The sequence below is a fragment of the Balaenoptera ricei genome, chromosome 19, assembly GCF_028023285.1.
Source record: "Balaenoptera ricei isolate mBalRic1 chromosome 19, mBalRic1.hap2, whole genome shotgun sequence".
Classification (NCBI taxonomy): domain Eukaryota; kingdom Metazoa; phylum Chordata; class Mammalia; order Artiodactyla; family Balaenopteridae; genus Balaenoptera; species Balaenoptera ricei.
In genome coordinates this window covers 45,096,601-45,124,475 of record NC_082657.1, presented here as the reverse complement: position 1 = coordinate 45,124,475, position 27,875 = coordinate 45,096,601, and the positions used below count along the sequence as shown (strand labels likewise).

Below are 27,875 nucleotides of genomic sequence, written 5' to 3'. Positions count from 1 at the left end.
AGCCCTGCCGCAAAGTGTCCCTGTCACTTTAAAACTCTTCAGGTGCTTCTCTTCAGGAGGCAGGAAGGGAATGTCAGACTTGTTGCCAAAGAGGTTCCTTGCGTGGAGCGCTCCAAACTATCTCTGAGGACCAGGTGGGGAATTACAGCAAAGGGGTGGTCTCCTCCCTCCAGGCCTTGCTGTACATCTTCGGAGGGTGTGAGAGTCCCGAGGCCTGCTTTCTAAGGTCCTGTCCTCTGTCTACCCCAAGGCCTGCCTGGGTCATGGAAGACTCTCCAGTCAATTAGAGCTGTGCTGAGGCTGTGTCACTTCAGGGGGGTCTCCTGAGGGTCTCCTCTGGGTTATGCTTGGGATGCACCAGGAGCCCCAGCTCCTCTACTGAGCATGGATTTTGACCATTTCTTGCTGTTTCTGAAGGTGTGCTCTTCTGATGCAGATTCTGCCCTCCTGTCAAGGCTCAGGGAAGTGAGTATACTGAGGAGCTGACCATGAAGACCAGGTCCCCCATTGTGTCTCTCTGGCATTGAAATGTTGCCCTGGGACAATCCAGGGAGAGTCTGATGGGTGAGAGCCAGCAACCTCCTCAGTATGCAGCCATCAGCTGGCTCTTGAAAATGATTTTTCTATGATTATCAAAGTAATTTATGTTAATTGTAGAAAATATGGAAAACTAAAGAGAAAAAAGAAAAATGTAAGCTGATTGGAACATGCTCGCAACTCACTGCGTGACTGCAGTGGTTTCAGCGGACTGCTGCTTTTGTGGGAGAGTCAGCAGAGGCGGGTGGAGGGCAGCAGGGGCCCCAGAAACGACCAGTCCATTCTCAAGGCTGGTCATTTTCCAGGGCCCCGGTTTGGACCTGCTGCCTCAGGGTGGACCTGGCTGTGTGGTCAGCCGAGGGCCACTGCTGCTGCTCTTCTCTCCTGCTCTCTGGGAGATCCTGCCCCAGCCCTTTTCTCTCTGGAGCCTGACACAGAGGCGGAGTCACTCTTCTAGCCCATGTTGTGGTTTTTGCGGTGAAGAGTAGAGACTGAGAAGTTAGAGGCCGACTTATGGCCTCTCTGCCATGAGAGCTTGTCTGTTGTCCCTCTACACTTACTGGCTGTTTCACTTCTCCGACAAACGCTATTTTCTGTTTTGCTACCATATTAGAAGAAAGGAGTAAATCAGATGGGTTTACCTTGCTTTCAGTCATTTTATGGGGTAAATAACTGTTCCCCCAAGCTTCTCAGATATATCCTGCTACTTGAAAAGAAAGCCCTAGCAGAGATGTGAAGTGTGGGGAACTAAGCTCTGTCTGTGCCTGTCACCAGCTTGGGGAGTGAGAGCCCTTGTTGCGTCCCTCCCAGGAGACCGTGTCAGCCTGTGTCTGTTAGTGTTCCTAGCATTGCCTGACCCATTACCAAGAAGGAAGCAAATGTTCACCTTCTTTCTCCTTGGCAGTCCCATGTAAACAGGCATGTGTTTTTAGATGTCCCAAGATCCAGGCCTTCAAGGATGGCCTACTTTCCTTTACCAGATTCCAATACTAGAAGAGCCTCCAGTGCATGAACTAGAGGACAGTGGGGTTGTCCACTCATTTCAGTGGCTGCCCTGAGGGCTCTCTGGATTCATGGTGATAGCTGAGGAAGCAGACTCTGACAGGCCAAGTGATGTGCCCTTGGGCACATGGTGAAGAGGCGATTTGAATCTGGGTTTGTCCGATATATTTGCTCTGATACAGGTATGTTTCCTGTTCAGCTGTTTGTGCACAGTGTAAAGGCTTGGAGCAGAGCTGGAGCAAGGCTGCTACTGACAGGCACTTAGGCTCCAAACTTTCCAAGTACGTCTCAGAATTGCCCTTTCTTTGGTGACTGGTTGTGTTGGGATGTGTCCTGGGCAGCTCCTCCCCGACCCAGTAAGTTCACTGTATTCTAAAGAACACTTGGCTCTCTCCACGTCTTGCCATCCCACTGTTTCTGTCCTTGTCCAGCCTTGTCATCTTCCACTGGGATGATTTTGGTAGCCTCTGGTTTTGCCTCTTCAATCCATTTTTCAAATATCAGATGTTTGATCAGTTGCGCCCTTTCTAAACCCTTTCTGCAGCTTCCCATTGACCTCCCCTGAAGTTCAAACTCCTTAAGCTAGCATGCAGGCTGTGTGTGAATAGCTTGTTTCCGGCTCCAGCTTTGGCTCTTTTTAGGTCTGCCCAAGCTGTGACCCAGCCACACTGAACTCCTCTCACTTCCTTGACCACGGGGCTGCTTTCTTGCCTCTACGCCTCAGCACATTCTGTTGCTTCTATGTGGAACAAGCTCCTTTTTTTTTTTTTTTTTCCCTCATCTCCTTTACTAGGTCTTGGTTCAGCCTTCGCTTCCTCTGGGAACCCCCCACTCATTGCACCCTGATTCTCTGGCCCACCCCTGACTTGGCACTGGAAACTGTTCCAGGGCAGGGAATCCACCCTTGTGTCCCCAGCACTGTACTAGGCACAGAGGATCTTTGTGGAATGGGTGACTACAGAGGCCTCTATGAAGAGACATTTATCACACCTGTTTTTACAACTTTAGCAAGGACCCAACAGCAGCAAACAACCCATTCATTTTCAAGTGCTACCAGAGATCAACGGAGGAGAGGCAGTGTCAGGGTGACTTCTTAACGTCATTCTTCCTGCTTCTTAGATCCAAAGGTGAACATACTTGGGTTTGGGTTTTTTTTCCTTATTGTTTTGCCTCATTCATGGCAGCCTATCAGAGAGCTGGGACCACATCAGTCCAGGACCTGGCAAGGCACTACACGTGTTACTCATTGGTGATTTTTCTTTTTAATAAATTTATTTATTTACGTATTTATCTTTGGCTGTGTTGGGTCTTCATTGCTGCCCACGGGCTTTCTCTAGTTGTGGCAAGTGGGGGCTCTTCTTCGTTGTGGTGCGTGGGCTTCTCATTGCGGTGGCTTCTCTTGCTGTGGAGCACTGGCTCTAGGCACGTGGGCTTCAGTAGTTGTGGCTCGCGGACTCCAGAGCGCAGGCTCAGTAGTTGTGGAGCATAGGCTTAGTTGCTCCGCGGCATGTGGGATCTTCCTGGACCAGGGCTCGAACCCGTGTCCTCTGCATTGGCAGGCGGATTCTTAACCACTGTGCCACCAGGGAAGTCCCCTCATTGGTGATTGAGAGGAAACCTCAGGTCTTACCTAGATTTTTTGTGAGTAGATGGAGAAGTGAACTTCCCTTGTGCCTGTTATGTCACTAGCTCTGTGGTTTTAAGTCTTTTAATTTCACAGTGCTGAAGTCCAATGTCAGCAAGAGGGGAGAATAGTACTGGGGATGTTGTGGCTGAGTTCAGAGCTCACTTATCTGTCACATAGCTCTGTCATGACCTCATACCAGCTAGAAGCTGAGGTTCCCATTGAAATGTGGCTGGGAGAGAGAGCCTGTGACTTTGGTGATAAAATTCTTTACCAGCCTGTGAATGGATGAACCCTAAGCGTTTGTTGAATGTCCATTATGTGCCCAGCACTGCACTGACTCTTGCTTTTCCTCTGAGGGCTGGGGGCTCCAGCCCATAGCCCCTGCATCCTGAGGTGGGCAGCAGACACAGCATCTGTTCTCCCCACTGTGGCATGAGACGTAGGGTTGGAGCCTGCAGACTTAGGCTCCATCTCTTGTGCTTGTATGTTTGGGTTGAGGGATTGATCTTTGGGAGGTATCAGAACCAAATAAACTCATATTCACATGCTGGGTTTTTGGCTAGAGATGACACCTTGGAAAAGGCAGGTAAAGATATTATCTCCCCACCTAAATGACCAAGCTTGAAGAGAGGAAAAGACTTTATGTAATAACAAATGTTATAATTGGTGATAGTGGGCTTGAACCTTTTTTTTTTTAAACAGTTGTTCTGATATGTGTTCATTTATTTTATTGTGGTAAAATATAAATACATAACATAAAATTTACCATTTTAATCATTCTTAAGTGTACAGTTCAATGGCCTTAAGTACATTAACGTTGTACAACCATCACCATCATCTGTCTCCAGAACTTTTTTCATCTTGCCAAACTGAAACTCTGTACCCATTAAACAATAACTCCCTATTCTCCCCTCCCCCTAGACCCTGGCAACCACCATTCTTTCTGTCTTTATGAATTTTTTTTCATTTAGCATAGTGTCCTCAAGGTTCATCCATGTTGAATTTCTTTTGCAGTGCATCAAAATAATTGGCTTAAAAAAAAAAAAGGGAATGGTGGGGTTTTATCATGCAGATTACCTCACTAGTGCTAATCAGGAAATTTCAGATTGATTGTTTAAAGGTCACATTCCTGAGAGAGGTTCAAAGCGCAATTAATTTTTTTAAAATTAATTAATTAATTAATTTATGGCTGTGTTGGGTCTTCGTTGCTGTGTGTGGACTTTCTCTAGTTGCGGTGAGCGGGGGCTACTCTTCGTTGCAGTGCGTGGGCTTCTCATTGTCGTGGCTTCTATTGTTGCGCAGCACGGGCTCTAGGCGCACAGGCTTCAGTAGTTGTGGCACGTGGGCTCGGTAGTTGTGGCTTGTGGGCTCTAGAGTGCAGGCTCAGTAGTTGTGGCACACGGGCTTAGTTGCTCCGCGGCCTGTGGGAATCTTCCCAAACCAGGGCTCGAACCCGTGTCCCCTGCATTGGCAGGGGGATTCTTAACCACTGCGCCACCAGGGAAGCCCTAATTTTTTTTTTTAATTGAGGTATAGTTGATGTGCAGTGAAGTCTTGGTTTGCTGTCCTAGGGGCAGATGACTCCATTTTGGTCTTGTTATTTCTTTTTAATACACCTTTGGCTGATTGTGAATAAAGCCACTATGAATTTGGGTGTCCAGATTATCTGTTAGAATTCTGCTTTCAATTCTTTTGGGTATATGCCCAGAAGTGGAATTGTTGGATCTTATGGTAATTCTGTGTTTGAATTACCATATAATTAACTGCCATACTGTTTTCCACAGTGGCTGCACCATTAATACACATGGGTTTCAGTTTCTCTACATCCTCACTAATACTTGTTATTTTCTGGTTTTTTGATAATAACCATACTAAAGGGTGTGAAATGGTATCTCATTGTGGTTTTGATGTGTATTTCCTAATAATTAGTGATGCTGAGCGTCTTTTCATGTGCTGATTGGCCATGTGTATCTCTTGTTTATTCAAGTCCGTTGCCCATTTTTAATAGAGTTGCTTGTTTTTTTGTTTTTGATTGTAAGAGTTCTTTGTATATCCTGGATATTAAACCCTTATCAGGTATATGATTTGCAAATATTTTTCCCATTTCTTTGGTTGTTTTTCACTGTGTTGACAGTCCTTTGATGTACAAAAGTTAGATGTAGTTCAGTTTATTTTTTCTTTTGTTGCCTGTGCTTTGGGTGTCCAAAGAATCCAGGAAATCATTGCCAATTCCAATGTCGTAAAGCTTTTCTCCTCTGTTTTCTTCAAAGAGTTTTATAGTTTTAGGTTTTACATTTAGGTCTTTGATCCATTCTGAGTTAATTTTGCATATGGTGTATGGTAAGGGTCCAACTTCATTCTTTTTTTGTTGTTTTTTTTAATAAATTTATTTATTTTTGGCTGCGTTGGGTCTTCGTTGCTGTGCGAGGGCTTTCTCTAGTTGTGGCGAACGGGGGCTACTCTTCGTTGCAGTGCGCGGACTTCTCATTGCGGTGGTTTCTCTTGTTGTGGATCACGGGCTCTAGGTGCGCAGGGTTCAGTAGTTGTGGCCTGTGGGCTCTAGAGTGCAGGGTTAGTTGTGGCGCATGGGCTTAGTTGCTCTGCGGCATGTGGGATCTTCCCGGACTAGGGCTCGAACCCGTGTCCCCTGCATTGGCAGGCGGATTCTTAACCACTGCGCCACCAGGGAAGCCCCAACTTCATTCTTTTGCGTGTGGATATCCAGTTGTCCCAGCACCAGTTGTGTATCTATTTGGATATCCTGATGTCCCATTTGTTGAAAAGACTATCACTTTCCCATTGAATCGTCTTGGCATCTTTATTGAAATCAGTTGACCACATATAGGAGAGTTTGTTTCTGGGTTCTTAATTTTATTTTATTTTTATTTGTTTTTTTGGCTGCATTAGGTCTTTGTTGCTGTGCATGGGCTTTCTCTAGTTGCGGCGAGTGGGGCCTACTCTTCGTTGTGGTACACGGGCTTCTCATTACGGTGGCTTCTCTTATTGCGGAACATGGGCTCTAGTTGCGTGGGCTTCAGTAGTTGTGGTGCGTGGGCTCAGTAGTTGTGGCTCGTGGGCTCCAGAGCACAGGCTCAGTGGTTGTGGCATATGGGCTGGGCTTAGTTGCTCTGCAGCATGTGGGATCTTCCCAGACCAGGGATCGAACCTGTGTCCCCTGAATTGGCAGGCAGATTCTTAACTGCTACACCACCAGGGAAGTCCCCAACTTTTCTTTTCCCAAATGGATGGTGTTGACTCTGTATATTGCTTTGGGTAGTATTGACATCTTAACAATACTGTCTTCCAATCCATGAACACAGATGTCTTTCTATTTATTTGTTTCTTTTTACTTATTTATTTAAATATTTTATTTATTTATTTGGCTGTGCCGGGTCTTATTTGCAGCATGTGGGATCTAGTTCCCTGACCAAGGACCGAACCTGGGCCCCCTGCATTGGGAGCGTGGAGTCTTAGCCACTGGACCACCAGGGAAGTCCCTGTGTCTTTTTAAAAATTTATTTATTTATTTATAAAATTTTATTTATTTATTTATAAAATTTTATTTATTTATTTATTTATTGGCTGTGCCTCATGGCTTGCTGGTTCTTAGTTCCCTGACCAGGGATCGAACCCCGGGCCCCAACAGTGAAAGCCCTGGGTCCTAACCACTGGATTGCCAGGGAATTTCCTATTTCTGTCTTCTAAAATTTCAGCAACATTTTACTTTTTAGTGTACTAGCTTTTTGCCTTCTTGGTAAAGTTAATTCCTAAGTATTTTATTCTTTTTGATGCTATTGTGAATGGAATTATTTTCTTGATTTCTTTTTTCGATTGTTCAGTGTTTATGTTGAAACATGACTGCTTTTTGTGTGTTGATTTTGTATCCTGTGACTTTGCTATATTTGTTTGTTAGTACTAACAGTTTTTTGTGGAATATAGGATTTCTACACATAGTATCATGTCATCTGTGAACAGAGATAGTTTTACCTACTCCTTTCCAATTTGGATACCTTTTATTTCTTTTTCTTGTCTACTTGCTTTGGCTAGAATTTCTAATACTCTGTTGAATAGAAGTGGCGAAAGCAGGCATCTTTGTCCTGTTCCTGATTTTAGAGCAAAAGTTCTCATTCTTTCACCATTGGATATGATGTTAGCTGTGGGTTTCTCATATAAGGCCTTTTATTATGTTGAGACAGTTTCCTTTTATGCCTAGTTTGTTAAGTGGTTTTTTTTTTTTAATAAATTTATTTATTTATTTATTTATTTTTGGCTGCATTGGGTCTTCATTGCTGCACGCAGGCTTTCTTTAGTTGCTGTGAGTGGGGACTACTCTTTGTTGCGGTGCGCGGGCTTCTCATTGTGGTGGCTTCTCTTGTTACAGAGCACGGGCTCTAGGAGCACAGGCTTCAGTAATTGTGGCTCGCGGGCTCTAGAGCTCAGGCTCAGTAGTTGTAGCGCACGGGTTTAGTTGCTCCGCGTCATGTGGGATCTTCCCAGACCAGGGCTCGAACCTGTGTCCCCTGCATTGGCAGGCAGATTCTTAACCACTGAGCCACTAGGGAAGCCCTGTTAAGTGTTTTTGAGAAGTAATTGAATATACTATATAATTCACTCACAGTGTACAACTCACTGTTTTTTTTAGTATATTCACAGTGTCCTTATAGTTTTTTTTCCACTCTTTGCTGATCTTAGACTGGTTGGTTAACAGTTTTTAAGTGTATGAAGACTTGCTGGAAGGCTGCATCTTTTTGTAATTTTAGAACATCATACTTTTGGAAAAGACTTAATATCACCCAATGTTTGAAAAATTGGGACTCATTCCCTTTGAACACTGACTTAGCTTGACCTCATATGAACATGCAACTTAGGCTTCTGTGGGGCTGCTCCCTGTGTCATTGACACTCACGGGGGCATGACATCCAAGTGTGGGTATTGCTCTCCTCTGTGTGCTCTACCCTTAGCTTATCTACTCAGATTCTCAAGTTGACCCTGGGGTTTGTACAGAGGCTCCCAGGCCATCCACTGGTAAAAACTGTCCCACCTGTGGGGCAGAATCTATAGGGAGGTGTTGAAGGCTAGCTGCTGGAGGTGGAAGAGGTTTCCCCTGTGGAGAGACATAAGCAACTTGTGTTTGAGTGCATGTGCCTTAGTAGTTCCCTGTTCCCATGGGAAGTTGTGGAACCAGAGCTCTGTTGCTGGTGGCCAAGCATACTCTTCCTGGATGACCCTTGACCTCCCCTATTTGCAGTAACCTTAAGCAGTTGGGGGTCACCCAGGAAGCACATGTGCTTCAAACACAAGCCCTCATCTTAGTGTCAGGAAACCTGTATGCCAGGGATGGGATCACATGTGGTGTTGGGCAGAGGCCAGGCCCCTCTAAACAGGGCAGGATAAGTGGCCTGGCATCCAAGTCAGGAAAACTCCTGGCTATGTTGCATTTGCATATGTTGATTGATGACTTCGAGGCAGTTGGGGTAATTTGCTGCTTGGTCAGCTGTGGTGTAAAGGGAATGGAGACCAATTTTTGGCAGCATCTTCCACGTAAAGTAAGGAAGCTGATTATTTGGGCTGCTGTTTTTCTGGGCAAATGTGCAGGTTTTAGTCTAATGGGAATCCTGCCAGCAGGCTTACACAGCTTCTGCTCCTGATGGTCCTTGAAGGTCCCCTCCTGACAGGAGGTAGCAGGCAGTTTGAGAGTCTTTTGAACCATGGGAGTCATTCTTTGAAGTGCTGTTCCTTTCCCTTTTCTCCTTTCCCTTCTCTCCCCTTTCCCCTAACCCCTGCAGGCCAGTTATTTGGCCCACAGCCCTGTGTTGTGTTGATCGCTGTCTTTTCCTGGGTCCTGCCCACCAAGATGGGGGGTAGCTGGTTTCGGGAAAATGGGTGGGTCAGAGCCTTCCTCCCTGCTCTCCAACACCCAGTGGTGCAGCTGGCCAGAGAAGGGCAAAGGGGCATTTGCTACAGGTGGAAGGCTCGCAGCTTTAGGAGCACCACGTTGTGGGGACTCTGGTAGTGTTAGGAAACAGGTACATAAGGTGCATGGAACATGCCAGGAGAGAAAAAGAATGGCCCAAGGTGGGGAAATGTATGTAAAATGGTTTCTTGCAGAATTACAACAGGGAACAATTAGAATGTAAATGTAAGCTGCTTGGAAATGGTCAAGATAAGGCAACCCCATGTAATTGCTTTTTTAAAAAAACATTTTTTATTGTGGTAAAATATACATCACATAAATTTTATCATTTTAACTATTTTTAAGTGAACAGTTCAGTGGCATTAAGCTCATTCACATTGTTTTTATTTACTTATTTATTTATTTTTGGCTGCATTGGGTCTTCGTTGCTGCACATGGGCTTTCTCTAGTTGCGGCGAGCGGGGGCTACTCTTCTTTGCTGTGCACGGGCTTCTCATTGCGGTGGCTTATCTTGTTGCGAAGCACAGGCTCTAGGCGTGTGGGCTTCAATAGTTGCAACACGCGGGCTCAGTAGTTGTGGCACACAGCGCTAGAACACGCGGGCTTCAGTAGTTGCAGCGTGTGGGCTCTAGAGCGCAGGCTCAGTAGTTGTGGCACATGGGCTTAGATGCTCCGCAGCATGTGGGATCTTCCCGGACCAGGGATCGAACCCGTGTCCCCTGCATTGGTAGGCGGATTCTTAACCACTGCGCCACGAGGGAAGTCCTTATTCACATTGTTAATGCAACCGTAAAGTTACCCCTTAGCCGTCTTGGTTGGTGTTTTCAATATTGTAGGCTTCTCAACTACCTCTTGATGCTCATATGTGGTTAATTCAGGCATCATGTGTGGGTTTCTACTATTTTACACTTAGATAGTGGTGACTTGTTTCTCTTGTTTCTAAGTTCTTGGGGAAATACCTCACTGTTTCTTTGTACACTACAAATATTTAGACGAAAAAAAGCCTGTTCATTTCCTTTTCTGACCTGCACTCTCATGAGTGCCACTGAGATATCTTTGACAGAGTTGCCCAGCATGGGTCCCACCTGGCTGTAGCTGCCTAAATTGTTTAGGTACCTGGGTGGGAAGGGTACGGGGTGGGTCTCTGGGGCCTCACACACCACCACCTTCAGCTTTGGATGACTGAGGAGGCCAGTGGTGAATGTATAGGGCAAGGGTAATGAATTTGGAGACCCCAGAGAAGAAGCCCTGTGTGAGGGGTCTTTACGATCCTATATGGATCCAGCTGGCTTTACTTCTTCCATGTTTTGGTCTTTGCTGAAGAGTGACTTGTCCCTTTGGGCTTGATCTTGCATTATTCTGCCAAACACTACCTAGGATTGAACTAGTTACTTTAGGCACTTCTTGGGAGTAGATTCCGCCACCTTAGCTGGAGCCAGAAACCAAGAGACTGGAAGCAGTGACTCCAGGAAACTTTCCTCTGAAACTGAAGCCAGTGGTTCCTGGTTACAGACAGTACCTCCTGTTTCTCCAGCTGCTTAAGGCATTGAGAGATTTCCATTAGAAAATCAAAATGTAGAGTTTCTCCAAGAACCACTAGTTTGTTAAAAGAGTCTCTACATTCATTGCTTTTCCTGTTTTTCTGTCTTTTACCAAGAAATATTTGAGAAGGGAGATGCATAATCATTTGCTAACCAGAATTTTTATATGTATGCTTTTTCAAAGGTACATGGGAATAGGACTCTCAGCTCAAGGCGTCAACATGAACAGACTTCCTGGTGAGTCATTGGCTAAGAGAACATTTTTCTGCTCTCTTGATCCATTCTGTGATGAGAGTCATGGTGGCAGCCAACAAGCTGGAGAGGACTTTGTTTGCTGGCTGCCTACTTGCTAAGCCAGGCCATTGGGTGGAGGATCCTGAAAGGTGGCCATTGGGCCGGGCTGGTGTGGGCTTCCATTCCAAAAATTAATTGGCAAGTGATTGTCCTTCATGGAATTTGAACTGTTTACAGTCAAAACCAAGTGACCTGAGCTTGCTCCCAGTGGGAATACACCTCAGTAGCCCTCACTGCTATTGGCCTTTGCTTACCAGCATGGGACTCTGGCATATATGGAGAGGAAGGCTGCCACCAGCGTTGGTTCCTTTTTTACTTTACCATGTTAATGACCAAAGTCTTTAAGTGACCTCCATGTGGAAGACAGTTGAGGCAGTTTCTTAATAAACAGGAGGATGTGCGTGAGACTTAGATTTACAGTCAGCAACCTCAGATTTGTGGAAGGCTCTGGACCCTGCAGGTGGGCCTCCTCTACCACCCAGGCACCCTTTCAGCTGTTTTCTGCCCAGCAGTTCATGCCCAGTCCTGGGCTAGGCGCAGTTGAGGGGACAAAAGCCTCTACCAGAAGCTGGTGGGTTCTAGAATATGGTCCTAAGTCCATTTGTCCCTTGAGTGGTGTAAGTGGCACAGTGCAAGCTGTCCTGACACTGTCACAGAGGCAGGAAAAGTCCTTGTGTTTTTGCCTGGGCCCTCTCTACTTTTTGGCCTCTGACACAGAGAAGGCAGCTGGCTTTTTCCAAAGAGTGAATAGCACTTAAATCGTATGTCTTTTCCAATCTATGTTTAATATCAATCAGGTCTTTTCGTCATTGACTAATTTCAAGTACTTGAAATCTAGACCTGCTCAGGATTCAACTAATTGCCAGGAACCTGACTTTTTAAAAAAATTTGGCTTTGATCTGAGCAAAAACTGTCCTTTAGTTATTAATCAGAATGTGTGTGGCATGTTTGGCCTCTTTGTGTAGCGTGCAGCTGTGATCTTTGTTATTCAAGCCTTGGCCTTAGCTGACTAGATCTACAGTGTTCATAGCTCTGTCTCTTTGTGAACAGGGAGCTTAGAAAAATAATTTCCCATCAAAGGTAAACTGATTCCTAAATCTTTTTCTTGCAGTAAATGTGCTCTTTGAACTTTTGCACGGCTTTGGTGGCAGAGAAAAGAGGCTTTTATAGGTTCGTTATACAAAAGTAACTACTATAATCTGTTATTCGGTGGCACTTTAAGCAACTCTGAACATTGGTTAAATGAATTTTTGTTAATCTATGTAAAAGAATACTATGCAGCCATGAAAAAAATGAGGAGGCTTTTCAAGTACTGTTTTGGAGTAATCTCTGGGATGTATCACTAAGTGAAAAATATAAGGCATAGAACAATATATATTATGCTATCAAATGTAAAAAAAAAATGAGGGAAAATGAATATATCTGTATCTGCTTGTACACGCATAGAATATCTTTGGAAAGCTAAGAAAAACTTGTAATATTGGCTGTCCCTTGGGACAGAGTGGCTGGGGATAGGACTGGGAAGGAAATTTTTCACTTTTGAAGCTTTCACATTTTCTTTCTTGTGAATATATTACCTGTTTTAAAAATATAAATAAAATTAAAATAAAATAACCAAAAGCAAATGCCCCTGCATCAAGAAGCCCTCATGCCTGTCTTTTAGCTGGTCTTGGAATGCAGTCTTTTACCATGTGCATGATATTCTGAGTTCCACACACTCATCCTTCTTTAGTAAGAATCGTTTTCGCGGGGCTTCCCTGGTGACGCAGTGGTTGAGAATCTGCCTGCCAATGCAGGGGACACGGGTTCGAGCCCTGGTCTGGGAAGATCCCACATGCCGCAGAGCAACTGGGCCTGTGAGCCACAACTACTGAGCCTGCGCATCTGGAGCCTGTGCTCCGCAACAAGAGAGGCCGCGATAGTGAGAGGCCTGCGCACCGCGATGAAGAGTGGCCCCCGCTTGCCACAACTAGAGAAAGCCCTCACACAGAAACGAAGACCCAACACAGCCATAAATAAATAAATAATAAATTGCCATATCTTTAAAAAAATAAATAAATAAAATAGATATTTAAAAAAAAAAAAAAATCGTTTTCGCCTGGCCATTGGGTTTGGGATCCATGGTGTGGAGCAGGTGAGGTAGGAGGAGTTCAAGGTCTGCCTAAATTGAGCTGAAACTGTTTGAGATAGAGCCATGTGGAGCTGTCTTAGTCTGTTTGCCTTGGTCATAAGATGGGTCTTTTGACCCCTCTGGGCTGCTTAGAGGTGAGCTGCGGGTCTTGTGCTTTGACATTGTTAATGTAACATTGTTGTGAAGTCGGACCCTGCCTGGGCACAGGGGGTGGCCCTGTAGGGAGAAGGGGCTTGGGGACAGTGGATAAGGTGTTAGTTCCTGCACTAACACATCAGGAAAGCTAGCACCTTTTTTACATCCTCACTGTTGCATCTCTCTTTGGGCAAGAGAAAGGAGCCTCAGTGTTCTGTGGATATTGTACCTGTCTTCATTTTCACTCTGCCTGCCAGCTCCTGCGGGTTTTCCTTCCTGCCGTATCTGATCATCTCCCTGATTATTCCTTAAGGTGGAAAGTAGGAATCAGGTTGCACCTAGATAGGGATTCTCCCTAGGAATGGTGGATGCCTCTGGCTTTCCCGGATACAGGGCTGGTTGAATGGCTGCGCAGACCTAGCACAGGACAGATGTAGGGATAGCGGCGAGACACTCCTCTCAGGAATGATGGGGGGGCCTGCCACTGTTCATCCCAGCACTGGGTTTGGAAGATCAGAATCCCCTTTGGTGCTTTCCATTTCCTGGGGTCACTTTGTGTGTGTGTGTGCGTGTGTGTGTGTATAATGAGCATAACATTCTCCAAAACCAAAAGTATCATCATTCATAAACAGTTAGACCTGAAACTACTTGCATGTATTTTGGTAGTGAGGTGAGAGGTGGAGGATGATAACAGCTAAAGCCTTTCTGCCAGTTGCTTCTGATTTCTGAGAGGTCATTGGTTGATGTGAAAGCTATTTGGACTGTTTGGATGTATGGTTGGTGGGAGGGGAGTGATGGTAGTGACCTTAGCTGTGTCTAGAATTTGAGACTTTGGTGTTAACTCCAGATGAGATGTTTGAGGGTTGATGTATCTCCTTTATAGATACAGGTGTATTTAGTGGAGGGTAGCTGTAGGGGTGGTTACTGCACCACAGCACTGTGAAGTGGTGTTTCAGCCTGGCATTTAGGGGCAAATAGGAGTTTGCCCGATGGTTTTGCGCAGTGATACTATAGGGCCTGAGAGTGGATCCATAAGTTGTCTGCTGTGATGGGATGGCTTCCTGGGAACAGTCAGGATGAACCAGTTGAGGGAAGAGTCTTGTGTACTGTGGCAAGGGGCCTGGACTTCTGTATATATAAGCAGTGGGAGCTGCAGGAGTGTTTGTTGTTTTTAATTTTTATTGAAGTATAGTTGATTTACAATGTGGTGTTAGTTTCAGGTGTACAGCAAAGTAAATCAGTTATACATGTACATATATCTTCTCTTTTTTTTTTTTTAAGATTCTTTTCCCATATAGACCATTACAGACTATTGAGTAGAGTTCCCTATGCTATACAGCAGGTTCTTATTAGTTATCTATTTTATATATAGTAGTGTGTATATGTCAGTTCCAATCTTCCAATTTATCTCTCCCCTGCCATATCCCCTGGTAACCATAAGTTTGTTTTCTACATCCGTGACTCTACTTCTGTTTTGTAAATAAGTTTACTTGTACCCTTTTTTTTAGATTCCACATATAAGTGATATATATTTGTCTTTCTGTGTCTGACTTACTTCACTCAGTATGACAGTCTCTAGGTTCACTCATGTTGCTACAAACGGCATTATTTTGTTCTTTTTTTTTTTTTTTTTTAATTTTATTTATTTATTTATTTATTTTTGGCTGTGTCGGGTCTTCGTTTCCGTGCGAGGGCTTTCTCTAGTTGCGGCGAGCGGGGGCCACTCTTCATCGCGGTGCGCGGGCCTCTCGCTATCGCCGCCTCTCTTGTTGTGGAGCACGGACTTCAGGCGCGCAGGCTCAGTAGTTGTGGCTCACGGGCCCAGTCGCTCCGCAGCATGTGGGATCTTCCCAGACCAGGGCTCGAACCTGTGTGCCCTGCATTGGCAGGCAGATTCTCAACCACTGCGCCACCAGGGAAGCCCCTGTTCTTTTTTAAGGCTGAGTTTCAGGAGTGTTTTCAGCAGAGGCAAGATGTGATCATATTTGCTAGTTCAGGAGTGAACTAGTTTAAAAGAGGCCTTCTAGAAGGGGTCAAGGCTGGGCTGGGGCACCTGGGTAGTAGGAACTGTGAGAGCTCAGGCATGTCAGGGAACTTCAGGAGGTGGTAGATTAATTTATCAGTGAATCCATCAGGGCCAGTTGGTCTTTTGGGGAGGACATTTTTTGGTGTCCTCTTCCTCTCTTGTTAGCTTGTTCAAGTAGCAGCTTTTTCTTGTGGCATTGCTTTTAGTATATTCTGCTTTGGCCATCTGGTTCTCTTAATGTATAGGAAAATGACTATATTAATATTACTGAAACCTAAAAACATCTTTGTGACTGATCTTTTAGATTAATTGAATCCATTTTGTTATTTATTAAAAAAAGAACAATCACTGTTATCAATCTGTTGCTTTCTTTTTTTTTAATATTTATTTATTTATTTATTTTGGGTGCGCCAGTTGTTAGTTGCGGCACATGGGATCTTCGATGTGGCATGCAGCCTTCTTAGTTGCGGCGTGCGGACTCTTAGTTGCGGCATGCATGCAGGATCTAGTTACCCGACCAGGGATCGAACCCAGGCCCCCTGCATTGGGAGCGTGGAGTCTTACCCACTGGACCACTAGGGAAGTAAGTCCGTTTCATACATATTTTAAAATTGAGATATAATTAACATACCATAAAATTCACTCCTTTAAAGTGTACAATTCCGTGGTTTTAATATAGTTACAAAGTTGTGCTACCATCACTACAGTCTAATTCCAGATTATTTTCATCATCCCAGAGAAAAACTCCATACCCATTAATAGTCATTCCTGGACTTTCCCTTCTTCTAGCCCCTGGAACCACTAATCTACTTTCTGTCTCCATGGATTTTCCTATTCTGGAGATTTCATATCAGTAGAATCATATAATATGTGGCCCTTTGTGACTGGCTTCTTTCAGTTAGCATAATGTTTTCGAGGTTCGTCTGTGCTGTAGCATGCTTCAGAGCTTCATTCCTTCTTATGGCAGAATATTATTCTGTTGTATGGATATATCACATTTTGCTTATCCATGCATCTGTTGATGGTCATTTGGATTGTTTCCACCTTTTGGCTGTTACGATTGAGGCTGCTATAAACATTTGTGTACAAGTTTTTTTGTAGACATGTGTTTTCATTTCTCTTGACTGTATACCTAGGAGTAGAAATGCTCGGTCATATGGTAACACTGTTTAGTCATTTGAGGAACTGCCAGACTGTTTTCCATAGTGGCTGCCCCATTTTACATTCCCACTAGCAGTGTATGAGGGTTGATTTCTCCATATCTTTGCCAACACTTGTTATTATCTGACTTTTTGATTATAGTCATCCTAGTGGGTGTGAAGTGGTATGTCATTGTGGTTTTCATTTCATTTCCCTGATGACTAATAATATCAAGCCTCTTTTCATGTGCTTATTGACCATTTGTCTATCTTCCTTGAAGAAATGTCTATTAATATCTTCTGCTTTTTTTTTTTTGGCCATGCTGCATGGCTTGCCTATTTTTAAATTGGGTTATTTATCTTTTTATTATTGAGTTGTAAGAGTTCTTTATATGTTCAGGATACAAGTTTCTTGTCAGTTATATGATTTGCAAATCTTTTCCCCTATTCTTTTTTTTTATAATTTTTAAATTTTTTTATACAGCAGGTTCTTATTAGTCATCAGTTGTATACATGTCAATCCCAATCACCCAATTCATCACACCACCATCCCCTATTCTTTAGGTTGACTTTTTTTTTCTTTTTTCATATCTTTTCTATTATGGTTTATTTTAGGCTATTGAATATAGTTCCCTGTGCTATACAGTAGGACCTTGTTGTTTATCTATTTTATATATAGTAGTTTGTATCTGCTAATCCCAAAGTCCTAATTTATCCCTCCCCTTACCCCCCCTTTCCCCTTTGGTAACCGTAAGTTTGTTCTTTATGTCTGTGACTCTGTTTCTGTTTTGTAAATAAATTCATTTGTATCATATTTTAGATTTCACATACACATGGTATCATACGGTATTTGTCTTTCTTTTTCTGACTTCACTTAGTATGATAATCTCTAGGTCCATCCATGTTACTGCAAATGGCATTATTTCGTTGTTTTTTATGGCTGAGTAGTATTCCATTTTGTGTGTGTGTGTGTGTGTGTGTGTGTGTGTGTGTGTGTGTGCATTAGGTTGTCTTTTCTTTTCTTTTCTTTATTTATTTTTTTCGGGCGCACTGAGGCATGTGGGATCTTAGTTCCCCGACCAGGGATCGAACCCGTGCCCCCTGCAGTGGAGGTGCAGATTCTTAACCACTGGACTGCCAGGGAATTCCCATTTTACTCTTCTATTTAGGTTTTTGATCCATTTTGAGTTAATTTTTTAAAAATTTATTTATTTATTTATTTATTTGGCTGAGCCAGGTCTTAGTTGCGGCACACGAGATCTTCGTTGCCATGTGTGGGATCTTTGTTGTGGCATGCAGGATCTTTAGTTGTGGCATGCAAGCTTCCTCTAGTTGCAGCAAGAGGGGGCTGCTCTTCGTTGTGGTGCGCAGGCTTCTCATCGCAGTGGCTTCTCTTGTTGTGGAGCACGGGCTCTAGGCGCGCGGGCTTCAGTAGTTGCAGCACGCGGGCTCAGTAGTTGTGGCTTGATTAGAACTTAAGGTTGCTGGGTGAAGTGGGTATGGAGGTAGTGGAGGCAGTTCTCACCTTTCTTGAGGAACCCAGCAGACTCTCTGTTGCCTATGAATGGTTGATTGTGCTTTGCCAGGCCCTGAAAGTGCAGTTAAGGGGCAGCTGAAGAGCCCTCCAGGCAAGAGCACAGAACTTACTCCTCTGTCTCCACTCTTGTCTTTGAGCAGATCATGCCGCCAGAAACCCCAGTGTTTTGCTTAAGGTCCAATAGACAGTGAACCCGCTTGCCCCAAAATGAGGTTACCTTCCTGCAAAAACCAGATCCTCGTGTGTTCCCTGTCTCTGTTGACAGCCACTGTCTGCCTTGGCCCATAAGTGGGAGACCTCAGAGTAACTGTCATGCCCTCCCTTTCTCTCATCCCATGGTTCTGCTGCTTCCCAAGCATCTCTTTAATTTGGCCCCCTTCTCTATCCCTATTCCATTGGGCCTCCAGCCTCTACAGCTTCTCCATTGGGCTATTTCCATGGCCTCCTGATTAATCTCTTTACCTCAGGCCTCTGCTCTCCATTCCCTTTGTACACTCTGCCCCATGCCTGCTTTGGACCTCTGACCCCTCTGCCCACAGGACACAGGTGCTGTGGGCCCTGCTCAGCCTTTTCTGCCACCTCTGCCCTCCACACATGCTGCACACCAGCATATCTGTGTGGGACCCCAAACATCCTGCAGACATTTCCTACTCTGCCCCTTGGCAGATGTCCTTCTTGCCCTGGAGGTGTCCTTCTTGCTTGTGACCCCTCGTGCAGTCTTGCCTGACCCCTTCAGCCCTGATCATGTCTCTGATGACACTTGCCACCCTGCCCCATGTGATTCTTCTACATTTACCCAACTGTATCCTTGCTGGGTTGTGAACTCCTTGGGGCTGGACCACATCTTTTTATAGCAGCTCTCCCAGAGTGAGCACAGATGCCCTTGGGCTATGGAAGCAGGCCATTCCTGCATTTCCCTGTGCTTTGCCTCAGTGAAGTAGCTTCAGTAAGACAAGTGTGTTTTGGAACCAGTGCCGAGTCAGGTCCCCCTGGCCTGCAACCTGCCTTGGGCTAGAAGCCTTCATTTGGAGCTCAGCCTCCCTGCACTGCCCTATTGTGGCACTGATTGTGCATGGGGGCTCTGCCACTACCTTCATTCTGTAGGAGGAGTCACTGTCTCCCCTTTTCTGTATGTCGGGGCTCAGTGTTGTTGAACCAGCTACTGGCTCACTTTTGCTTGTGTGAGGAAAGACCCCTAGGGCTGTGGTTGGCTTCTCGAGCAGTATAGCTCAGTGGCCAAGAACATGGACTCTGGAGCCACACTGCATTTGCATCCTGGTAGCTGTGTTACCTAGAGCAAGTTACTTAACTGCTCTGGGTCTCAGTTTCCCCATGTGTAAAATGGATGCGATACTAGTACCTAACTCATATATGGGATGGGTATGGGGATTGAGTGCTTAAAGTGCTTAGAATAGTGCCTGATACAGAAAAGGGGTACCCAAATTTTAGCTTATGTTGTTATTGAGAAAGGTTTTTTTTTTTTAATAAATGTATGTATGTATGTATATATTTATTTATTTTTGGCTGCGTCGGGTCTTCATTGCTGCGCGTGGGCTTTCTGTAGTTGTGACGAGTGGGGGCTACTCTTCGTTGTGGTGCGCAGGCTTCTCATTGTGGTGGCTTCTCTTGTTGCGGAGCACCGGCTCTAGGCGCGCGGACTTCAGTAATTGTGGCATGTGGGCTCAGTAGTTGTGGCACGCGGGTTCTAGAGCTCAGGCTCAGTAGTTGTGACACATGGGCTTAGTTGCTCCACGGCATGTGGAATCTTCCCGGACCAGGAATTGAACCCGTGTCACCTGCATTGGCAGGCGAATTCTTAATCATTGTGCCACCAGGGAAGTCCCCAGGAAGGTTTTTTTTTTTTTCTCCTACCTGAGGAAGAAAGTACCTATACATTTAAAGTTCTTTTATGGGTGTTTGTGTATCAGAGTGGAGTTAGGTGTAATCTGAACTGCATTTTCTCTCCAGTGCTGTGTTTTCTGTATTTGAGTAGACATGTTTAGTACATTAGCTGGAGGTGAATTATGGAGGACGAAGATGGAATAGCAACCAAAGTCAGGATGTTGATTTTTTGAGTGTTTTCTTATAGGTTTTCCTGTACTGGCTCAGCAAGCACATCTTTGCCTTTAGGGCTGTCAGGAGTAGAGGGTAGCCATGCCAGGGGTCTCACTTGGCCCTGGGAGCAGGTGGTAACAGGGAGTGCTTCTCGTATGAGGCCGTGTGCTCAGTTTTTCCCGGGAACATATGGGCATGTCGTAGCTTGCATGGTCAGAGGTTTCTGTTGGAAGATGTGGAAGTGTTGATGTTTATCTTTTTTTTTTTTTTTAATAAATTTATTTATTTATTTATTTATGGCTGTGTTGGGTCTTCGTTTCTGTGTGAGGGCTTTCTCTAGTTGTGGCGAGCGGGGGCCACTCTTCATCACTGTGCGCGGGCCTCTCACTGTCACGGCCTCTTCTGTTGCAGAGCACAGGCTCCAGACACACAGACCCAGCAGTTGTGGCTCACGGGCCCAGTCGCTCCGCGGCACGCGGGATCCTCCCAGACCAGGGCTCGAACCCGTGTCGCCTGCATTGGCAGGCGGACTCTCAACCACTGCACCACCAGGGAAGCCCGATGTTTATCTTTTATAAAGTGTTTTTGGCCTCCTTAAGTATGAACCAAGGAACAGGTGTGGCCCAAAATAAGAATGTCAGAACCCTTGGCTAAATGGCTTTGCAGCCAGGAAGGATGATTTGCAGGCAGGTGAGTGTACCTGCAGCCCCACCCTTCAGTTGTTGAGCTGGCAGCAAACCGCATGGGCTGGCATCCCTGGATTGGAGAAGCAGGAAGAAAGTTGGGGTGTGGATATAGGGGGATTTGGGCTTCTCCCAAGCTCGAGTGCTTTGAAGGGGGCAAGGATAGAACAGATCTTCCTTCTGTGTCTTGTATGTCAGACAGAGCCAGGGAGACTCAGGCTGTGTTGATAGGCGGCCTCATCCGCATCAGAGCTGGACAGCTGATAGTTTCCTCCTTGCCATTTCCTTGGAGGAGGCAGCTGTTCTCTTGCGTAGCATCTATGACCTTAATTACTACAACCCCTCAAAGGAGAACCCAGGCCCATTGAGGCATCCTTTCCTTGAACTGTTGGAAAAGAAACAGCTGGAAGAACCACAACTGGGGATTGGGGATGGAGGGGCATATCTTCTGAAGCAAATGGCACCTGGCAGCTGGGCCTCAGTGGGGGTGAGAGGGGAGGGTGTAGTTGTAGGGCAAAGAGGGGTGGCAGGGCAACTGTCTGCTTTCATTCCACATGAGGTCATGATCAAGTGAGCATCTTTTCCTCTCCCTGGAGCTGACCTTATTAAGACTGTTACCTTACTAACAGAGTGGCCTATTAGGAGCACACCCATGGGAGTGTTTGTGTCCTAATCCCTGTGGCTGGGGCCTGCTTCTACTGGGTGGGACACATTTTGCAAACAGCTGATATTTCATATCTGCGTGTGCCATGGGAAAGGAACAGCAGATAGCAGAGATCAGGGCAGAGCACTGAGGGTCCATGCCAGGTTCATGAGGGCAGAGGCTAGTTCCTGTCGGTGTGGCGATAAATAACTGAGTGTCGGATATCCTTCCTCTCTATCCTCCTAAGGATATGCAGAATAAGATGTCTGCTCAGAGCAAATACCAATAGCAGGTGGCTTTGTGCAGCAGATGTCTTAGCGATTACTGGCACGTAAGTGGGTTTCCAGTAGTCTGGAAGTGCTGTTTGTCTGTACCCACCAAATGGGGACTGCTTCTGTCCCACTCCATGTGGGCTGAGACCCTTGTTCCCCACAGCTGATGAGCCCCCTTCGTATTCATCATTGACCACCACCTCTCTTTGGAGCATCTTTCACCCTAGGATCTACGTTGCTTCACAGGGGTCTGCCGTGGGGCTGCTCAGTCCCTCCATGAGGGAAGTCGTGCTTCTCTCCAGCTGAGTGGGTTGAATCATCAGGGCGCCACTGGGCATCTGGGTGTACCTCCTCCTAATCCCGGCAGTGTGCCTGGGAATAGGCCTCAGCAACCCTGGCTTGACTGTAGGCACTGTACAAGCCTCCCAAGTGAGTACTCCCTGAGGCTGGTGAAGGGAAGAAGCTGACTGGTGATGGTCCTGAGTTCACGCCTATAAGGTACCTTGAGGCAGCCCTCCCTGGAAAAGGGGGGCAGCCAGGAGATTCCCTGAAGCCACTGGAACAGCTGCCCAGGACCAGGGCTGTGGGAAGATTGGTTGGGGTTTATGCGCTTGGTGCTGCCCAGCCCCTTGTTGCCTTTCTCATTCTGTTCTTTCTCTGAAATGTCCTTGGGAAATGACCGGGTGGGAGTGGAGGGATAGAAACCCAGAGGCCTTGTAGCTCTGGCAGCAGGTTCTACTGGGCAGCCCAGGCAGAGGGTGGTTTGGTAGTTGGGCCCAAGGGCCAGGTAGCTGGTCAAAACTCCTGGTGGTTCACATGGGGGTTAATGGTTTGTGCCACAGGACCCTCCCCAGTCCCTACTGTGGAGCTTGTTTCATGTAAGAGACCCTCTGTTTCCCTGCTGCTCCTCTCTGGGCCAGCAGTGCCCTTGGCCCTGTGGCCAGTTAAGCCCGTGGTCCTTTTCCTTGGGCCTTTCTTACCTCACCCACAGGGAGAGCTGTATTACCACAGTGTATCAGGGCTGCTTGGCAGCCTTTTGAAATGAGGCAGCTAAGATAACAAATAAGTTATTATTCCTGGGCCTGGGGATTTCTTGTCTACAGTATCCTGTTTTCTTCTTCCAGATACCAGCTCCTACCTCTCTGTAGCACAGAGGTAAAATTTTGGATTTAAGGCTGTGTTTTTCAGGTTAAGTTAAGTCCTTTGAGATAAGAGGTTTCATCGACAGCAGAAGAGCCAGTTCTGAAACCTGAGTTTGTCAGTCTCTGAAAACAGAGATTATCAAGTGTCATCTGGTGTGGCTGGAGGCTGGGGCCACATGAGGGTGGAGCTGAGTGGGGACCAGTTACTGCTCAACCTCTTGTTGCCTCCTTGAGGGAGTCTGTGTCTAGGGGTCCTGGAAATACTGGACTACCACACTGGGCCTTCTTTTGGGAAGGGTTTTATGCATGCCCATTTCTCAGGATCTGGCAGTATGTGCAGAAAGTCACAGGCTCCTACATTACCAGGGGTCATCTGTCCACTAGCTTTCCCCAGAAGTTCGAAAGGACCTTAGTGGAAATAAGGACAAGCCAAACCCAATCCCAGAGGAGAGATACCAAGGCCTGGGAGCTGAGGTTGTACCTCATTTTAGTGGGACAGTTCACCCCTTTCCTTAGCCTGATTCAGCATGGATGACAGACCCAGCCTGTCCTCTGGGAGCCTGAGGCGTTGGCAGGTAGCCCTGCCAAATGTGCCAGATGCCACTTGAGCCATGTCTTAGCCAGACCCAACAAGACCCACCCTGGATGCCCCTGGGCCTCTCCTGGCAATCAGGTATCTATTTCTGTCAGGGTTGGGGAGGAATATGACCTGTAGAAGCCCCCCTTTATATGCAGGTGCTGGCTGTACAGTCCCTCACCCTGCCCATGGCTTCAGGCTGACATCTGTCTCAGTGTAGGGCCTGGGTGCCCCTATGAGGGCAGGCTCTACCTGCTGTCACAGCTATCTGCAGAGATAGCCTTTTTCTCCTGTCCTCTTTGCCTTGGCTTTCATGTTGAACTACCATAAAGAGAAGACCCTCCAGGGCACCCCTGGCCCCTTTGGCCTGGAGCTGCCAGAAGCATCACCTTAGGCTTATGTTGGTCCTGTTCCTTGGTCCCAAGGTTCCTAGAACTTGGGGTAACAGTCTTGTGAGTACTATGACGGGACTTCCTGATGCCACCACACGGAGTTTGCTGAATGAGAATCTCTTTTGCTTTCCCATTATCCATTGTCGAGCTGCTCCAGGCTGTGGGTCCTATCAGATTTTTTAAGATATTTGAGGTTATTGGGAAAACATTTGTCTGATGGATTTCCAGGGAGTGGTGACTCTGAGTGAGTGCATCCTTGAGAAGCAGCCCTGCCATGAGGTCTCCTATGACATATGTGCTCTCTCCACAGCAACCCCAGGTTTAGGAAGCACCCTAGCTAAGCCAGCCCAGCGCCTTCCCTGCATAGCCAGCCCCATGAATGACATGGCTGTTGAACTCTGCCTACTGCTCCGAGGGCCAGGTGACCTCCCCAGGAAACTGGGGACAAGTAAGAGTGGAACAGGCCTAGGGCTGCCATTGGTGGGCTGTTAGTTAGGAAAGCCAGCTCCACCCCGCTCGCTCCCTCAGGAAAGAAAGGAGCAGGAAGTCTGAAGTGCCCAGGCTTGACCATGGAGCTGGTGTTAGAGACAGAGAGGCCAGGGAAACTTGCCAGGGACTGCCTCCTGTAGGCTGGTGTTCCATGTCCATTCTCATTTAATCTTCCCACCAACCCTGAAAGAGTTCAGCCAAGGGAACTCAGAGGGCTAAGAAGTGACAGAATTGGGATTCAAACCCAAGTCTTTCTGATCCCGAAGTCCAGTGATGATCAGGATCCATTTCTTGGGGAGAGATGGCTGATGTGGTGGCATGGGGACCAGAGCTTAGGCTAGTTTGTGAGGCCTGAGCTGGACCCTGTGTGCTGGTCAGTTGCGGGCCAGGACTAGAACCTAGTGGACAGGCACAGCACCAGCCCCCTTCCAGGTTTCTGTGCTAATGTGCTGATGATGTGGAAATCTTTCTACTCAGAAGTAGGAGTCCTCTCCATTCCTAGTTCCCCTGGGACTGAGGCCCTTGACGTGTCCTGCCAGATGGGAGTGGCATGGGGCAACTCTTGGAGCAATCATGCTGGAGTCCCTGGCACCCCTATAGAGAGTTTCCCACCTTGAGGACACTGTAACCAGGGATGGCATCTGGGAGTGCCAAGATGATGAGCCATTTCCTCAGCCACCCCCATACTTCTGTGATTGGGAGTTCCCCTCTGAGTGATGATGGAGGGGGAAGTGGGTGGTGCCAGAGCATCTGAACTGGGCACTTGGGGCCTCCTGGCCTGAAGCCTCCTGGCGTGGCTTCTCCTTGCGTCACTGGCGTCTGATAGGTGTCTGATGTGGCAGGGATAGGCTTTTCTATGTGGGCACCAGGCTGGCTATCCATCCATTCTCTCTGGGAGTGACAGGCCTTATTCTCTTTGGAGAGGGAAGAATGGTTAGTTGGGTGGCACCCTCTGTCACAGTGTTGTCCCTATCGTGCAGCACCAGCCATCCTTTGACCCAGAGCCACCTGGACCTGTCTCCCTACAGGGCCGGATAGCTGTGCAGGGCAGCTGAGCCCCCTCGTTTTCTTCTGGCCCTCACATCCCACTGTCCTCTGAGACAGCTGGCTCTGGCCCTGTGGTGAGGGTGATAACTCTAATTCCTAGGCACGTCACCCCAACTTCACACCAGGCCCATCCAGGGATGGGTGACTGCTTATCCTGCCAGGGCCCACGCTTAGAAAGTTGCTGACTTTGACTCCAGGGCAGGAATAGGGGATTGGAGGAGGTCCTGTCCTGAAGCTGAGGGTGGTAGGGCTGGAGGGGAGACTTACCCAGGCAGAGGTACGGGAAAGACCATAGTTGCTAGACTCTTAATGAGAAGGAGGGCTAAGAACCATCGATTCTTCTAGAGCTGGCAGGGATATTTGCATCACCTGCCCTGTTTCATAGATGAGGAAACTGAGACCAGAGAAGTTAAATGACTTTCCCAAGGATAGAGCCAGGTCTGCAGCCTCTTTCAAAGGCCTGGAAGTGCCTTCGCTCTTAGTCTGTATAAAAGGGGGCATGATGCAGGCAGATTGCTCTAACTGCTTTACTTTGCTTGAAAAGAAAAATCACGATAACAAAACTCACAGTCAAGCCCAGGATTGCCCATGGGTGGTGTGTCAGCGTGGTCTGACCCCAGTGTCTTGTACTTCAGGCTTCCTGCCAGCCCTTGACCCATTTCCCTTTTCATTTCAACGTACATTTCTTGAGCACCTACTGTGGGCCACGTGTTATGCAAGGTAAAGAAAAAGATGCTTGGATGTGGCCGCTTTAGTCAGAGAACTTCGGTTGCTTCAAGGTAGAGAATCCCATCTCTAACCAACTCGGTCAGCCAGACCTCAGGGCAAGCAGAGGAGCGAAGTCTTAGGGACTCAAATCCTGTCTGGGACTTTTCTTTCTGTCTCTGTCCCTGTCTTTTGTCTCTGCTTTCTGTTTATTAGCTTTAGTCTGTCAAACTGGCTTTCTACATGAAGTTGGAACAATGACAGCACAGAGCTTTGAGACCCGCTCTCCTCCCAGCTCCCTTGTACAAAAATTCCAGGAAGATCTCTTACTGGTCCAGCTTGGGTCAGGGAGGAGGCTAACTAGGATTAGCATTCCCCACCGAAGCCACAGGGTTGGCACAGGGAAGGAGCTACTTCTTAAGAAAAGGAGTGCTATCCCCCAGTGAAAGGGAGCTGGCAGACAAATCCTGGCACTCCTTGTTCCCCTTTCCTGCTGTTTCTTCTTGCAGCCCTGGGGGACTTGTGCCCAGTCCCTTCTCAAAAGTTGATGGAACCCAGCCAGTTACCTACAGGGAGTAGTATTGGTCAGGTGACCAAGCCTAGGGTCCAGAAGCCTTGTAGGGGTTACCTGAAGTTTGTTCTGATGGAGCCCAGTCTTGAGGAGCTCATGCTGTTCTACCTTTAAAGCATATTCCTCTTCCCTACAATTGGTTGGGGCCACCCCAGGAAGGAGGAGGTTTTGTCTTCACCCTCATGGGTACCTGCTTGGAGCTTACTTGAATGTTCCTCAGAAGATAGGAGACCCGGCGACTTCCCTGGCGGTCCAGTGGTTAAGACTCTGCGCTTCCACTGCAGGGGATGCGGGTTTCATCCCCGGTCGGGGAACTAAAGATCCCACAAGCCGCGTGGCCTGGCCAAAAAAAAAAAGAAGGTAGGAGACCCAAGCTTCTGAGATTGTAATCTGCAGGACCACAGGCCTTTGTGGAGCCTCTCAGTGCCTCAGCTTCCTCAGGCCTCAGATGGGGATTACCATACTTACTGATTGGTTTGGAGTCTTGGAGTGTTTCTTACAAGTAGACACCTAGGGCCCTTTGACAATGATGTCTGATTGCTCCCCTTTCATTTTGTAGAGAAGGGAACCAGGGTCTGAGGAGGTGAGTGACTGCCCAGGGCCTACCGTCTTGGGGAGACAGTGCGATGTCCAGGAGCAGACTGCAGGGGCCCTTCAGGTCACACTGGCTGCCCTGGCACCCAGGACTACAGTGTTTCTTTCTAACAGAGGCCAAACCCCCCTCCTTAGCCTGAGACTGACAACAAGAAACAGACTCACTGCAGAATGTGCAACAGCAGTTAGGCCTTGGCCTTGTAGTTTTTCTTCTGTCTGCCCAATTCCTCAAGAATGGCTGTGGTAGTACCAGCTTCTGTCTGCTATACAGCTTCTCAAGCCCTGGGGAGAAGGTTCATTGAGGGCGGGGAAACTGAATCCATTTAGAGTAACTTTGTGCCCTTTAACATGTCCTCATCTATTTTGGGCTTCGGGTGCCTTTCTCTTGTGTTTGTTCTGCCCTTTCTAGTCCTTGACTAGCCTGAATTTTTCTACCAGAGGAAAAACAGAAAGCCATTGTATGAGGACAACACATAGGAAAATCCTCCATTGACTTCATTTTAAGTTTTCTGTCCACACCACTGTTTGTTTAGTGAGTGTTCCCATGGCAGCCCTGTCACATCTGGGATGAGCCACAGTCATCTCACCTGCCTCGTATTGCCACCCAACTGCTTAGATGTCTAATAAGACGTCTCAAACTTAACGTGTCCTAAAGATCTCTTCCTTCTGCCCATCTTCCCTGTCTCTTAGTAAATGGTACCACCATCCACCCATTTGCCCGGACAAAAACCTGGGAGTCATCCTTACTTCCCCTCATACTATCAGTGCCCACATCCAGCAAACCCTGTCACCTCTGCTCCCAGTCTTTCCTAAGTCTCACTC

At 46.8% G+C, this 27,875-nt stretch overlaps 1 protein-coding gene across 1 annotated transcript in view; it reads left to right on the top strand.

The window, feature by feature from the left end:
* The window catches only part of RANBP10 (RAN binding protein 10), a 67,337-nt gene that overhangs the window by 13,820 nt on the left and 25,642 nt on the right, over positions 1 to 27,875 (top strand). Inside the window, exon 3 of the mRNA XM_059904073.1 lies at positions 10,806 to 10,858. Coding sequence (XP_059760056.1) covers positions 10,806 to 10,858 — 53 coding nt within the window. The remainder of the gene's footprint in view (positions 1 to 10,805; positions 10,859 to 27,875) is intronic.